The 14,973-nt window shown below is 40.1% G+C and overlaps 1 protein-coding gene across 1 annotated transcript; it reads left to right on the forward strand.

The window, feature by feature from the left end:
• Nucleotides 1-48: 48 nt before the first annotated feature.
• On the forward strand, nt 49-14,767 carry DESI2 (desumoylating isopeptidase 2). Its single transcript, XM_014878115.2, has 5 exons — nt 49-164; nt 6,671-6,743; nt 8,582-8,675; nt 9,185-9,326; nt 11,182-14,767. Exons 1-5 carry the CDS (start codon nt 126-128, stop codon nt 11,413-11,415), a joined length of 582 nt encoding a protein of 193 aa, XP_014733601.1. The 5' UTR covers nt 49-125; the 3' UTR covers nt 11,416-14,767.
• Nucleotides 14,768-14,973: the final 206 nt, after the last annotated feature.

Consider the following 14,973-nt stretch of genomic DNA (forward strand, 5'->3'; position numbering starts at 1 on the left):
GCAACAGGCAGGACGAGGAGGAAGCGGCCCCCGGGGGTCCGCACCGCCCCGCCGCCGGCCTGAGCGGCGCCGCCGCCGCAGCGGGAGCGACCGAGCGGGCGGGGGGCGCCCGCGGGCCGCCGGCGATGGCGAACCAGCTGGTGATCCTGAACGTCTACGACATGGTGAGCCACCGGCACGGCTCTGGGCGGGGGTCTCGGCCCCCTCCCGGCAGGGCGGCGGCAGGGAGTGTCCTGCCCTGCGGGGGCCAGGGCGGCCGGGAAACTTTGCCTGCCCTTGCCGTGCCTGTCCCCGCGGGAGCTGGATCCGTGGGCGGCTGAGCGGGAGAAATACCGAACGCGGGGAGGGGAGGGAGGGGGCGAGGGCGGTGATTTGGGAGGTCTGACGATTTCTACAGCCCCTCTGTGACCTGCGACAGAAGTTTGCCGGGCCGGGTCTTGCAGTGGCAGGTGGATCCCCTCCCTGTCGCGGGGGAAACTTTCTTTGCCTGCCGTGAGCGTCCCCGGGCTGTGCTGCTCCCTCTGCTACTGCCCCATAGCTCAGCAGCGGGGAGGCCCTGCCTTCCTGCTCAAAAAAGCCAGAAAAGGGTCCAGTTTTCCTGTAGGATGGTAGTTCGGGATAACCTCTCTCCCTGCAAGGATAAGAGCGTTTTAGCACAGTGTCAGTAAGGTGATTTTTTTTTTTTTATTAGATCGTGATTTTTGAATAGTTTTCTTATGGCTGCGATCTGATAGAAATAAAAGAATCGCTCCAGCTTGATTTGCAGCCTATGAGCTCACCTTCCCTCCCTCCTGGGTAATCTTTATGTGGCACCTACAGCAACTGTGGTATTGTCTTATGTTCAGCTGGAAGCTGCTCAAATGCCATGGTAACAAATGAGGTGTAAGTACCTGCATGGAACAGGAGGTTTGGATAAGTAATAAGAAAATATTATCCGTTAATGCGTCTCAATCGCTGGAAATGAGAACAAGTGACAGAGTTCTCTGACCTAAGTTTTGAGTCTACTGATAGAGGACAGTAAGATGGAGAACTAGCTTCAGGTGACAGTGGTTGTGTTACTTGGCTTATTTTGGATAGACTTCCCTACCACCACCATTTTAAAGTGAACACTGGCTATTTTGAAGGGTTGAAGGTATATAGTGTACTGTCAGTGACTGCTGGAAGTGAGAAAATACAGCTTGTTTTGCTTGGAAACAGTCGCATTCAAAGACTAAAATGTTTAATAGCAATCAGTAGGAAGCTCTCTGGCTGGAAATCAAATATATTTACAATATCATAGCAACTAGCCTGATTTGTCATTATTTTCTTTCACTCTAGTACTTACCTTAGAAATCCATGTCCTGGTTTGGGGGGATTTTTTGCCCAATCCTGTGTTTGAGGTCTCTCTCCAGTGAATATAGCCTGTTACCTCGACTTTGGTTTCCTTCATTATCAACAGTGAGGGGAGACTTGAGACGGGAACAGCCTGTTCAGTGTGATTTTCTGAGAGATGGGAGGAAAAAAGAAGGGGGTCTTTGCTCACCTGGTTGAGCTCATATGTGATGCTAATATGAGAAAACGTCACAGTGTGCCTTCTTTTATGCTAGACTTTACAAGGGAAGGATGCCCTGTCACATGCATACATATGACTTCTCTGGACTACAGTGCGAATGTATCTATTGGGGGTTCTCTTTTAGCATAAAAAAAAGATGGTTTTACATGTATTAACTATAAATATTTGTACAGAGAAAGAAGTAGGACTTTGGTTTCGGTGACTCTTACATAAGAATATCTTTGAAGTCAAGGCTTGACGCACTTCTGACTCACCCAAATGGAAGACCCACTGTTCTCACAAAGACTTGCTTAATTGTGCAAAGTGGGCCCAGTTCACAAGCAGGCTGTGAAATCTTAACAGAGTGGACTGACTCCTGTGTAAATGCCTGCCTGGAAAGTAGTGCCATGGCCTCTGAGAAGCTCCGTTCTCCCTATGATGGAATCACTGGTGGGGTGTGACTTCAGCATGCTGTTTCTTTTTCTCTTGGGATAGTCTACTCTTTCATTCATATCATCCTTTCTTTTTCCTCCAGAACGGAATTGCTGTGATCAGTTTTACTCTAGCCATCCTAGGAAGGCTGGCAGTTGACATGAGGGAAGTGAGGAAAACAAGCAGCAGGAAGGGTGTGCTCCTAAAAGCTAGTGTCATATTTTGCCTAAGGACACATTAGGGACTGTTGGTTATCCTGTTGTTATTACTGGGGCTCTGCCTCCATGAAGAATTCACATAGTCTCTGAAGCCACCATCTGTGGAAGGAACTTGCCCTGGAAAAGCAAACTGGAAAAGAAGCAGCCAAGCACATTTACTTGCAGATGTTTGATTACATGTAGGGGTGACTTGAATGGTTGAAGCTGCACATCGCCACAGATTATACATAGTATAAGACGAAACCACTAAGGAGAATATTTCTATATCCTGCTTCAGTCCTGTTGTTTTGTAGCGATATTTACCTTATTTGACCATTAGAGAAAGAGTTTTCCTTCAAACTGGTGAGAAAAACACAGGTTTGTGTGATGTCTGAAAGATACTGCCAGTGTACAGCCTTCATCAAACTCCTCTGCTAAACCACACCTCAGTCCTTTTGAAACCAAAGGCTCACTTTCATTTAGCATAGCATTTTTTACTGCTTGTACAACAGCCTGCTGAAATCAATGGTACTGCTTTATTTGGGGGCACTAGGAGTGGGTGGAAGGGAGGAGTCTTCTGTAATAGCAGTTTTGAAGTTCTATTTATTCACCAAACCATGCCAACTGTGTACTTGTGACATTAGCAGGTTTGCTCTTTGCTTCTGAAGTTCCATGTCACTTGGAAGGGGGTTTGGGATTTTTTTGCAGTTTAGATGTGGGATTGGGTTTTTTATTTCTCTTTTGGAACAAGAGACCAATTGTTATTCACCTGGTTGACAGAGTCAGCATTATTGTAATAACCAACAGTTTTATTTTAACCTGAACGCAAACTGTGGCTTCATTTCCCAGGCAGCTGCTTAGGTATGCAGGGAAATGCTAAGTGACCTTGCTACTGTTGGAACTCCTTGCAGGACTGAGTTGGTTGCTTTTGGAGGATATACCCTTCTAATGTCCTTAGTGTTTGAAAAAGCAAAAATCTGTGATACAACCAGAGTGTGAGGGGGATGCATGTGTTGTAGAAGAAAGTCGACTTTCAAGTAGTGGTAACTTTATGGAGGGATAGAAGCTTAAGGGTGTATTTACGTGGTACAGTTCATGCCTTTGAACATCTTTTATGATCATTAAAAGGGTAGGGTAAAGGCTTTGATATATTGTGTTTTGAGAACTGGAGTACTTTATAGTTCATTTAAACTAACCGCTATTTTTAGGAGTCTAGGTTTTTTGTGCCCAAGTAGTAGTATCCTATTTTTTCCCTTGTCAAATAAGGCGATAACAAGCTGAAATATTAATGTAAATGAAAGCTCTGAAGATATTTTTGAAGCACTGGGATTAATGTTTTTCTTTCATTGTAGTGACATGACTTTATTGTGCACATAGAAGACTACTTCTCCAATGTTTTCTTTACGATAGATTAAACCTAAAATCCTGTTTTACGAGACTGACATATTGCAAAATATTGAGGATATGGGATTGCACCATACTACTATGGCAAAATCCGTATCAAGAATAAAGGGAATCCAGTTTGTGTAATGGAAACAAGGATGTAGCATTTGGGATCAGTTTGGGCATGTTACTGAACCAGTGAGCTATACAAATGTAATTTAATTTACAATCTTTATTTTGTAAGTCGTATATAATCTTTTCAGCTGCAGCCAAATTCAGTGTTCTTTGTCACATTTGTCCTGCATTTCTTCCTTCAGTGAGATAAGGGATTTTGTTCAATAAGTAAATGGGACCAACCTTCCAATAGCTCATCCATATTAAGTAATAATTAGATATAATTACTGTTCCTAGGGGGAAAGTTATTCTGCCTCATTGAAATTTTTTTATCTTCAATTAACCTATTCTGTTCTTACTGGAAATCTGAAGCAAAGTGCCAGCTTGCTTCAGGCACTTCTTCCAAAGCTGCTAACTTTGGTTTTATTTGCCACCAGTGCTCACTTTGTGCAGTGTAGCAAGCCCCGAGTGTCTAGGTAGCACCAGTAAGGAGGGGCATGTGCTTGGACAGGAGCAGGCTGTGCTGACCACCTTGTTGGATCAGCTTCCATCCCATTCATCTGCTTCTATGTGGATCAGTGAGAAGGCTTGGTGGCTCACTTTTATCTCTCCTCCCTATATTTTGTGTTTGATTTCATGGGTTGTGGGTTGGGAGTACTGTGAATACTTTTTTTTCCTCATTTTTTTCTGTCTAATAACGAACTAGGCTTTATTCTATCCCACTGCATGTGGGGTATCTTGTGTAAGTTTTGTTTTGTTTTCAGAGGGCAGCCGTAACCTTGCTTGGCATTAACAGATCCAGGTCCAATGGATACATGATACGTAGGTTATTTGGAATTCAGCAGCCAGGTTCTGGCCACAAGTGCCTAGGAGAGGGACACACTAGAGCACCAGAGACCCTGTTCTAGATTAGGTTTGTTTGGATACGCCTTCCCATTAGGCAAATGTACTTTATTGCATGACAAACTGTACATTGACTGTGCCTACAGTTTTGACTATAAATATAAACCTGAAACTATTTTGAAATTATGAGCTGGTAAACTGTGGGATAGGAAGGGCTTCAGAACTGGAACACATTTATCTTGCAGTAGGTCTTCTGTTTTCTGACTTTGATTTCACCTCATGAGCAGAATCCATTGTTTTATGATCACAAGCCTACTAAGATGAGTAGTCTTCGCATCCTTCTCCGTTCTTGCCCTCCTTGTATTCTCCCTGTTCTCTTTCTATACAGAGTAAATTAATGCAGTGTATTTCTGGATGTAGTTTGTTCATACCGACTTGCTCTCTGCTCTTTTCTGGGGGATGGAAGGAAAGAACTGCTAAACCCTTTAAATAGACTAAGGTGATGATTTAGTGTAGTCATCCATACCCCCCTAGCTAACGTAGCACTACACTGACAAAGCCAGAAATTAAAGCAAATGGTAAAGTTTGGTCTTAAACAAAATTTATCCATGGATCACAGTTGAGCTTTAAATAAATACAAGGCACAAAATCTGCCTTCTCTTAATTCGTATTGACAAAATTTCCCACAGCTGGCTTATCTGTTTGTAACTATTGGCATGACGTGCTCTTTTTGCCGTTTAACTTGTTTTCATTTTTATTAATAGCTTGTCAACCTGAGGTTTAGTGTATCATTTTTATTGGGAGACAAAAAGCTTACACGCTGTAATGTTTGTGATGGCACTGTAAATTACACACTAACTCCAGCCAGCACGTCTTCAAGTGTTACACCTGCAACCTTTTAGGTTTTTATCATCAGTTGTGCTGCATAATGGCTTTGCATCAGAAAACGCCGATTATGTCAACAGGTTGTGTGAAGAAGATAGCTTCTTTTTTTTCTGCCTTCTTGCTAAACCAGTATTAATTTACTGGGGGTATTACCTTAGCCTGTATCCCGCCTGCCAGTTGACTTTTTGAAGTCTGCTTTGTAAAAGCTCACAGAGAAGCTCTGGGAAGAAAAAATCCTGTTACTAGTGTAATTGACAAAATAATATTTTCCATGTATTTTCCTGAGGTTTTTTTTGCTAGCCAATTTCAGTTTTAAGGACACAACTGAGACTTTTTATTTTTAGACTTTGTTTCAGGTTACTTCTCAAATTGTGTGTCACTTGAGATCTTTTAATACTTGGAGATTGATAGTTTGAGGGTGGTGATGAAGACAGGGAAAGAGTACTTTGAGGTTTTTCTTTTCCAGGGTTCTGCATCTTTGAGGTCTTGAGGGTAACAGTTAGCTTCTGGTAGACACTTGCCGCTGCTGCACTTTCATAAAAGAAAAGAGAAATCACTAAGGGACGTTTCCTTTCTTTACTATTTTTTCTCTTTTCTAAAAAATTGTTGCTTCTGATTCTTTTTGAAATGCATCTGTTTTCTATTGGCTATAATACAAGTGATATATTGGAAACAAGTGTCAGACGTATGGAAAGGACTTAAAACCTCATGTTTGGAGCCTCATGCATCAGCAGCCTGGAGAGAGCTTTGTATCTTGTACGGTGACCTCTAATTGAGTATTCAAAGACAAAATATAATAAGGTAATTTCAGTCCATCTCTGAATGCATCTTGTGCTCATCTCTTCATAAGCAAGTATGGTCATTGTTATTAATGACAGTGTGTGTATCTCATAGTCCTACATTCTGATGTACTTTGAAGAAGAATGTGCTCCTTAAAATTACAGCAATAGATTCTAGAATGTATTCCACCTAATGGCAAACTTCACAACCTACAGCTTGTTGACAAATAGAAGGTTGATCTGGATTTGTCCCAGGTACAGACTCCTTGACTGACAAACTTTTGACAGCACTAAAACACTGGAATAGAACCTAATGGAATTAATTTACTGTGTACGGTTGGGGAATTTTAGTGATGTTCTGTTCCTGCAAAATGAGTTGTGCAGTTTCCGCTGTGTTATAGGGTTTAATGCTTTTGATGTGGGGGACAGTCTGCTCTGAGAAGATAAATCTGTACTGCAAACTAACTGGAGTTTTGAGGTTTTTCTTTTTCCTTCTTTTCTTTTAGTATTGGATGAATGAATATACTTCTTCCCTTGGAATTGGAGTGTTTCATTCAGGTATAGAGGTGTATGGCCGAGGTATGTACAAGAAAAGCTTAACTTACTTGTTGTTTCAGTAATACTGCTATTTAAAAAGCATTTTTCAGGTAGTGAGGGGAGCCTAGCTTCTGAAACCTGTTAATCTCTTTTTATCATCTGTTCTGCCTCTGGAAATAAAACTTGGACATGAATAATCTGGTAGCTGCTGTGCATTCTTTTATATAGAGCAAAGCAACTATGAAAAAGTGTGCAACTTACTCAGTCAGACATAGAAATCTTTATTTTAGGTTTGGAAGTACTTTAAAAAATCTAGATAAAACAAGTGTGTGCTTTGTGTAAGCATGGTTGAATCCTTTCCTCAGTTTTCTGTCAGCACTTAGTGCAAGCAGTTTATTGTTTCTGTGGTCAAAAATTATCTGTTGCAGAGAGGCACCTAAAAGAGCATGATGCTCAGGAAAAAGTCTATTCCATTTTGGTAGGTTGGTTTGTTTTGGAGACAGTTTCTTTCAAAGGCATCCGATGCATGCTGTTCATCAAAGATGCCCTTGTGATAAATAACAGCAGTGCTTTTTAATTTTGCTAAATAGGTTGTGCTTGGGTGCTGCAGCCTTCTGGTCTGTTCAGGGCATTTTGAACCTGCATTGCAGCCAGAAGGTGTTTCTGTGCAGGCCATAGCACGGGCTCAGGTCTGAGGTGTTTGCCCGAACTATGACACTCCGAGGTGATGGTGTTGCAGATAAAGAAGAAAAATCTACTGCAGTGTTTTTTGTTTGTTTTTATTCCTTTTTTTAATGTGTTGGGAGGTGAGGGGAAGGAGCAAAAGGCAAGGCATGACCCCACTGCCCAAAATTATCTTAAACTATGTTTCAGCTACTGTAATGGTCACATTGTATCTGGTTTTGCAAGTGTTACCAGAGCAACAAATTGACAAAATACAATGCTTATTGTTAAAACTTTTTTTTAGATTTGCTTTAATCTGACCCAGAAAGACCTGATTCTTAACAGTGCTCTGCCTGAACCCCAGTTTTTGAGCTCTGCCAAATACATGTGCTTCCCTTCCTGTTGGGATTATAGCAGCTTTCTCATATAGTAGGTCATGCCCCTGCTAGAACAATGACTTGCATTTTTCCAGGCACATCAAACCTTTTATTTATTAACCTATTGTTAAAAAGATTATCCACAAAACCAAGTGCTAGACTTGGGTGATGTGTTAGGAGTTTTGAGGAAAGGAAGTGTGAAGTCATGCTTAAAGCTTTTTATTACACTCTGGGTGCGGCGTGCTCTGTTATCTTACAGACGCAGACGGAAGCTACAGCACACCGTGATACTTTCATGTAGTGTGAGTGCTTAAGCCAGCAGATGCTGTGTGCAGACTTGAGATGCATGCACTGGTTTACTTTCTTGTTAAAGAATATGTGACAATTGAATTCTTGCAAATCAAGAAATTCAAAGAACCTATTAGGCCACTGTGCACTGCCGCACTGAGGACTCTAGTGTACACTGAATAGAAATGCCATCAGACCTCTGAGGATGCAGTACTTTGAATCCCCTATTCAGAGTAAGGGGAATTCTAAAGACAAGTATGTGAAAAGATACAGAGTTTAACTTGTAAATGCTCACTTATACAATGAAAACAGTGTGTACTTACTGCAAAGTTATTCCAGTTAAACCTGTACACCGATGTCAGTTTTTGCTTAGGCTGAGTAGTAACTGACAAAACTATTAATTTCCGGCTCATTTCATTTGCTTGCCATGTAAATAACATGTCTGGTTGCTAGCTTTAGATCCTTGTGAAGTCACCTTCCAGTCAGTGAGCTCTGCTGTTTTTTTACTGTCATCAGATGCTGGTTTTGTTAAATTTGAGCTTTCTCTTTCAGAATTTGCCTATGGTGGTCATCCATATCCGTTTTCTGGAATATTTGAGATTTCACCAGGAAATGCTTCCGAGCTAGGAGAAACATTTAAATTTAAGTAAGAAAGATTACCTTTTCTTGCTCTTGTTTTCTTGCTCTTTGAGAAAGTATATGAAAAAGACAATTTGTTGCATTTATTTTTGAGGACAAATGTATTGAATTGTACAGGATTTCTGACTTTCTGAGAAATTCATGCGTTTGCATAGAAATTAAAAACAGAGTGACAAGACAATGAAGTGTCTACAGCAAATAACGTTTTTTAGCATACCATTAAATTCCTGAAATGCACACAAATTTTGTGGACTTGTGGCTAACTTTTATTACTCATGCAGCGTAAGCTGTGCAGTAACTTTTCCAAGGTGGATAATCAGCAAGGAAACATCATCTCTCATGATAAAGATGAAAGTGGTGCCATAAAATGGAATAGAAAGAACCTTTATTATTCTTGGAGAACAGAAAGATCTTGCTACCCACTCCAAAAGTGGAGTGACTTTTGAGCAATGTATGATCAGTAGTCCACCTATATCATTGAGCCTGATCACCTTATGCTCTCTATTTCTCTTCTAGAGAGGCTGTGGTTCTAGGCAGTACTGACTTTATGGAAGATGATATAGAAAAAATAGTAGAAGAGCTTGGAAAGGAATTCAAAGGAAATGCTTATCACCTAATGCACAAAAACTGCAATCACTTTTCTTCGGCTTTATCTGAGGTAAACAAACTTAAAGGTCTATGGAAAGGTGCTTCACAGGTGGCCACAGAGCATGATCTCCTTTTAGTCCTTTGTAATGTTTGGTTTAATTTTCAATTTCCTATCTCTGGTGCTTTGGGCAAATGTCATCATTTTTCAGGTTATATTTGTGCTTATGTCCAAAGCACCAGATTTTGCTGCTAAGTATTGTTGTCATACATAGCTTGTGTTAGAGCAGAGGTGCATTCCTAAAGAGATATTAACAAGATTTCAATGTAATTTTTGATGTTTCAGTAATTGCTAATGAAGATAGCAATGTTATAGGTGCTGTTTTTATCAGGTTATTTGTATTTCCCCACAGAACATCCCACTGTAAATAATTTTCAAAGTTATGACCTAGTGTCAAAGAATAGCAAAGGCATTAAAGTTAGCCAGATAATGTTAATCTTCTCCTTGAGAGGCTTTTGTCAAGTTACTGCTTTGCCAGCACCTGTGTCCTGGTCATGTAGATACTTGAGTGCTCATGCAAAGAGTCTGACTGAGGAGTCACACAGGCTTTGCTTTTTCCCCCTTGGCTTGTTGTAACATGATTAGTTTGCCAACAGGATTAAATTGCCTGATCATTCACATGTGTATTCACACAAGGGAAAAGGTCAGGAACAAATAACCCAGAACAAAGAGGGGAATGGAAACTTTGATTTTCATTGATAGTTGACAATCTCTGCTTGCCAGAATTCATTCTAATATTTCATTGAAACACTCCAAAACAAGGATGGCTATTTTTCCCATGTGGACTTTCATAGATTTTAGTTGGGCTCTCTTCCAAAATATTTAATGCATACTTACTATAGCCTGTGTTTTTTGTAGACTGATCTTCCAGTGGTAGTGGAAAATTTTATTGAGATGATGATTCATGTGCAATGCTGGTACAAGTAAGTAGGGTGAGACACTGACAAGCTGCAGTTGGTGTGAAATCTGGCCTGTATGGCCAGGATCTTGCCATATTCTTCAGTTGCATGGTCATATTGTTTCTGCTTAGGTCTTGCCCTATTTAGTGTTCAAATTGACTATAAAAGTGGGTATAATTGCAAGTTAAATGCTGCTCGGTTACAGCAGAGTAATACTCATGTTCTCCGCTTATTACAGTATTACAGATTTGCACTGTAATACCAGAAGTGAATATGGAGGTAGTTAAGTAGCTCGATCCTTGAATAGTGGCAACAAAAATATTTAATGACGGATGTGCAGTAAAAATAAATATGTAATGTAACTTTATATATTTTTGAGGAGTTGAACCTAGCTGTGCATTGTACAGCTTCTCTTGTTGCAGTGAACCAAAGTGTGTGCTTGGCCTGTGTTGTTGGATAGTGATGTCTGGTGGAAGTCAGTGGCCACCACAGTAAAGAGTCTCAGCTGTGTTTGTAACTCCATACAACAAGTGGTATTGACACTGTCTTTCTGGCCATGTGATTTTGGGATGCTTTTTTCTAAGAGTGGGGTTCCTCCTGCAATTTCTGTTCTGAGGAATTTGCACTGAATGGAAACCTTAGCTTAACTAATTTCTGTGCCTTTTATAGAAGTTATTCAAAAAGAGTGAGATGGTTAGGCTTTTCAGGACTTCTAATAAAACCATAGAACCAACCATGTGTCCAGCTTTCACAATGGAATAGAGGTGTCTTTGTGGGACTTGGAACGCTGCCTTTACTGATGGAGAAAGTTGTCATAGTGCAGCTAACTTGAGTGCTTCTTTACTGGCATTTGTGATATGTATACCGTAAGGCTGCTGCAGCTTTTGCTTTTTTATTTACAGTACTGCAGTTCTGTTACTGCTGAATCCAGAAAACAAATTAACCCTTTCTTTTTCCTTCCCGCATAGATTCTCTGTGGAAAAGAGATTCCACGATGGGTGAATCGCCTTGCCTACTTCAGCTCTTGTATACCCTTCCTCCAGAGCTGCCTGCCAAAGGAGTGGCTAACTCCTGCAGCCCTCCAGTCTAGCGTTAGCCAGGAGCTACACGATGAGCTGGAGGAAGCTGAGGATGCAGCAGCATCAGCTTCCTTGGCAAGCTCAGCATCTGGGTCTAGAACTGGACGCCACACCAAATTATAAGTCCTCCTCCAAAGTAGCAAATGGTTTGAAATACTTCAGTTTGATCTCTTCAGCAATTGACTTCCTGACAGAAAATGAGAGCCAACTCTAGAACATTGTTTTTATATGCAAAAAAAAAAAAAGCTCTCATCAACCCCTGTTTCAGCTCAGGATTATTTACATAGTGAAAGGAATTGCTGGGAGAAAAGGGAAGGATTTTGTGTGAAGCCACCCTTTTCATTTTCACCTGTTTGGTAGACCTGAGTTAACATCTTGCATAAAGCAGAACTTAAATTATTTGTTTACAGTATTGTGTACTGCTGTTTACAAGTCCTGTAAGGACTCTTGCTACCATGGAAGAAGAAAGAATTTGAGTTTGATTTAACTGTTGGTATAAATCAAAAGCAGTGGTATGATGCCCTGGATGAACTTTCCGCTTTGTTTTCAAGATTTAAGGCAGGAGAAGATTAAATTGAGGAATGCCAGAAACTGCTGAATACTATATATGTGAACAGGGTACTGTGCGCTTAAAGTGGCTGATGTAAGCAGGTAGATTCCAGGATGTAGGGAGACTGGTTTGGTCTAAAATCTGTTCCTAGAAGTATGACCTCTACATTAAAGAAACTGTGGATTTTTGCACATATGAAGGGAAATTTCTATCTCATTGCAATGCACATCAATCCATTTTTTTTTTTTCAATTCAGCCATGTAGTTTTCATCCTGTCTTGTGTCTTTACTTGCAGTTTACTTCAGGATTTAAACATGTGAATATCATCTGCTAGAAGCATCAACAAATTTTTCACTTCTTTGCTTTACTTGATTTCAAACTTATATATACAAGTTAGTACTTGTATTCTTATTTTGTTTGATTGATATAGTTTGGAATCACGTAAAACAAGCCATTTGTGGTTGGGGAATGGCCTTTGCTTCCTGCTGCTGATTTTGCTCTATTTGAGTTTGTAAACATTAGTGTCCTTTTTTTTGAGCTACAAATTACTGCCCAGTTGTGCATATCTGCAAAAATGATAGAGAAATCCTAACTTATTTTCCCACAGTCTCTATCTGTGGCATTAACTTTCTTATCAGATGTAATGAAGAAAAACCTGAAAATTGCTTATGCACCTGCTTGTTTACACAGCAGAACCCACTAATCTGCACACATAATTATGTCTGAAGGTAAGAGATATTATTTTCTAAAACACAGAAGTATGTTTGCTGGTAGATTATAATTAGAGCTAAATTATAATTAGTGATCAGAATATATGATGGAATGCCTTATTCTTGTTCATTTACCAAGAGAATGAATTGTTCTTCCAATCATTAGTGTAAATTAGTGAGGTTCTATTGTGCACATAAAGCTACAGTAGCACAAACGTGAGGAAGGTGAGCTTGAGTATTTTGTAAGACTTGCTGCCTTAAACTAACAAAAAAAATACCATCCCTAAACCGATCAGCTCACAAAGAAGTGTGCATTACTAGAAATACAAATTATTCTTATGAGCTTTATTTACGGTCTTTTGCTGGATTTAGTTTTTCTGTTGAACGAAGTACTGACTCTGCAGTTTCTGCTGTTTAAAAGCAAAAACAAAGTCCTCTTGGGAGGCAAAATGCTTCATGTTATGAGTGCTCCTGGCCGTGGGTAGTGGTGCCATTGAACCCTATGGGAAGGTGCAGTAGCTGTATAATAGTAAGAATTCTTATGGTTGCCAGCTCCAACTTGTGTTAGAAACAAGTGGAAGTTTTTCTGCTGCCACCCGGGTTGAATCCTTCATCAGACAGACTTTAGGTTTTCACTTATCTTCTGTGATGCAGTGTAGTACAGAGACAGATATGCTCAGTTCTGGAGGGGAAAATCAAGTGAGACTCTTTCTGGAAAGAGTGAGATAATAGTAAAAGTCTCCATAACTGTATTTTGGTACGTGTTTTAATAATTTCTTCTACCAAGTGGGAAATGCTTAAGACTGGCGAGTCTGCCACTAACTTCATTCTCTGTTTGATCTTCAGAAGCTGGATATCTGACCCTCCCTGCTGAGTACTTTCCACTCTCAATTTGAGTTCTCCTTTCCTTCTTTTCCCTGTAGTGAAAATGAGTATGGTGGTCTCCAGTCAGCTCTCAAGCATGACAGAACTGAATCTAACACTATTCACAGCTCAGACAACAGGCTGCAGACAGGTGATTTTGTCTCTGCTGCACAGCTGTGGTAGTAATGTGACTAAGTCTCTTGGCCAGGGCAGGTCCTTTATTTCAGCTCAGGGTTGAGGCCACTGATCTAGCAACGTACTGTAGCTTTTCCTAGGCTTTAGGAAAAAATAAATAGAATGACTTTTCATTGCTACCTTTTATGTATCAAAATCAGCTTTTTAGGCTTCTGATACATCCAGAGCGCTAGGTCACAAATCTTTACACCTTCATTAACACACACAACTACAGCATGTACAATGCAAGAACATGACAGATCACAGCACAGTTTTTATTTAGAAGTAAAACTAAGACTATTTTTTATAAAGCAGACTGGAAAGTTTGTAACAAAAACATTCATTTTATTGGTAGCTGTACAGGTGAAAATACTGTCTTATGCTCCATAACGACTTTTTTTTGTTTGTTTCAAAACCATCCATTTGTAAATCCTGTGAGGAAACTGACACCTGAACCCTGAAGGTTGTTGGGTATTGTATCAAAGCGAGCAGTACTGTAACTTCAATCGTGTGCTGTCAGCTCAGCCTCTGCTGGATGCCTGCAAGAAGTCACCCTGCCAGTGGTTACTCCGATTTGTTAGCAATAGAGCAAGTTACCTTTCACCAGCATTACTGCCAAGCAGGGATTACTTTAGTCTACTAATGATCACACTGTGCTAGGACTAGAACACTTCAAAATGCTGTGAGAAAGCTGGACACCTGTGGAATCTTTTCCATCAAAACGGGTAGAAAAATATCACCACTTCAGGGTTCTGCTCTGTTTACTTTCTCATTGTTTAATTTTCTGTGAGATAGTACTTTTGATATGTATTACATTGTTTAACTCAGTCATTTTATTTAAATGCCATTTTCTGTTCAGCAAGCCAAAAAAATCCAATGTACTGTCAGTAACTTCAGAGTGGCTTGATTAAAAAAAACATAGTTGCATTACTTCAAAATTTGCAATGCAATTCTGATCACTATTGATAGATGATAATTTTCACTGTTGGAAGTTGGTTACAAGCTGAATATTCACTGATGCATTTTTTGTAAACTTGTATTCAAGTTTACTCTACTACATAGTATTTGTATAAAATTCAAAGAATTTTGACTTTTGTTACCTGTACATGGCAACAAGTTGTCTAGCATCTTAAACTTAAATCCATCAGTTTATTAAAAATACTTTTATAAAAAAAAATGTTGTCTCGGTGTGTTACTCCCCTTGTATCTACAGCTTGTTTTGGCAGTGCCACCCCACCTGGTGTTTGGTTTTGAGGGATGGTTTTGAAGGACAGTGAGACTATCCAAGGGTTTCCTGTAGTTGAGCTTCAGGCTGTTAGGCTGACATGAGCATCAGGTGTGTGGTTTGGTGTGTGTGAGGCATCTTTCCCAAACATCCCAAGC

This window comes from Sturnus vulgaris, chromosome 3, assembly GCF_052056855.1.
Source record: "Sturnus vulgaris isolate bStuVul1 chromosome 3, bStuVul1.hap1, whole genome shotgun sequence".
Taxonomy (NCBI): domain Eukaryota; kingdom Metazoa; phylum Chordata; class Aves; order Passeriformes; family Sturnidae; genus Sturnus; species Sturnus vulgaris.

Excerpts from the sequence above, each read along its gene's own strand:
- DESI2 (XM_014878115.2), top strand. The coding sequence starts at position 126 with ATGGCGAACCAGCTGGTGATCCTGAACGTCTACGACATG. Across the intron at positions 165-6,670 it reads TCCTGAACGTCTACGACATG|TATTGGATGAATGAATATAC; the intron begins GTGAGCCACCGG and ends CTTTTCTTTTAG. Across the intron at positions 9,327-11,181 it reads TTTCTTCGGCTTTATCTGAG|ATTCTCTGTGGAAAAGAGAT; the intron begins GTAAACAAACTT and ends CTTCCCGCATAG.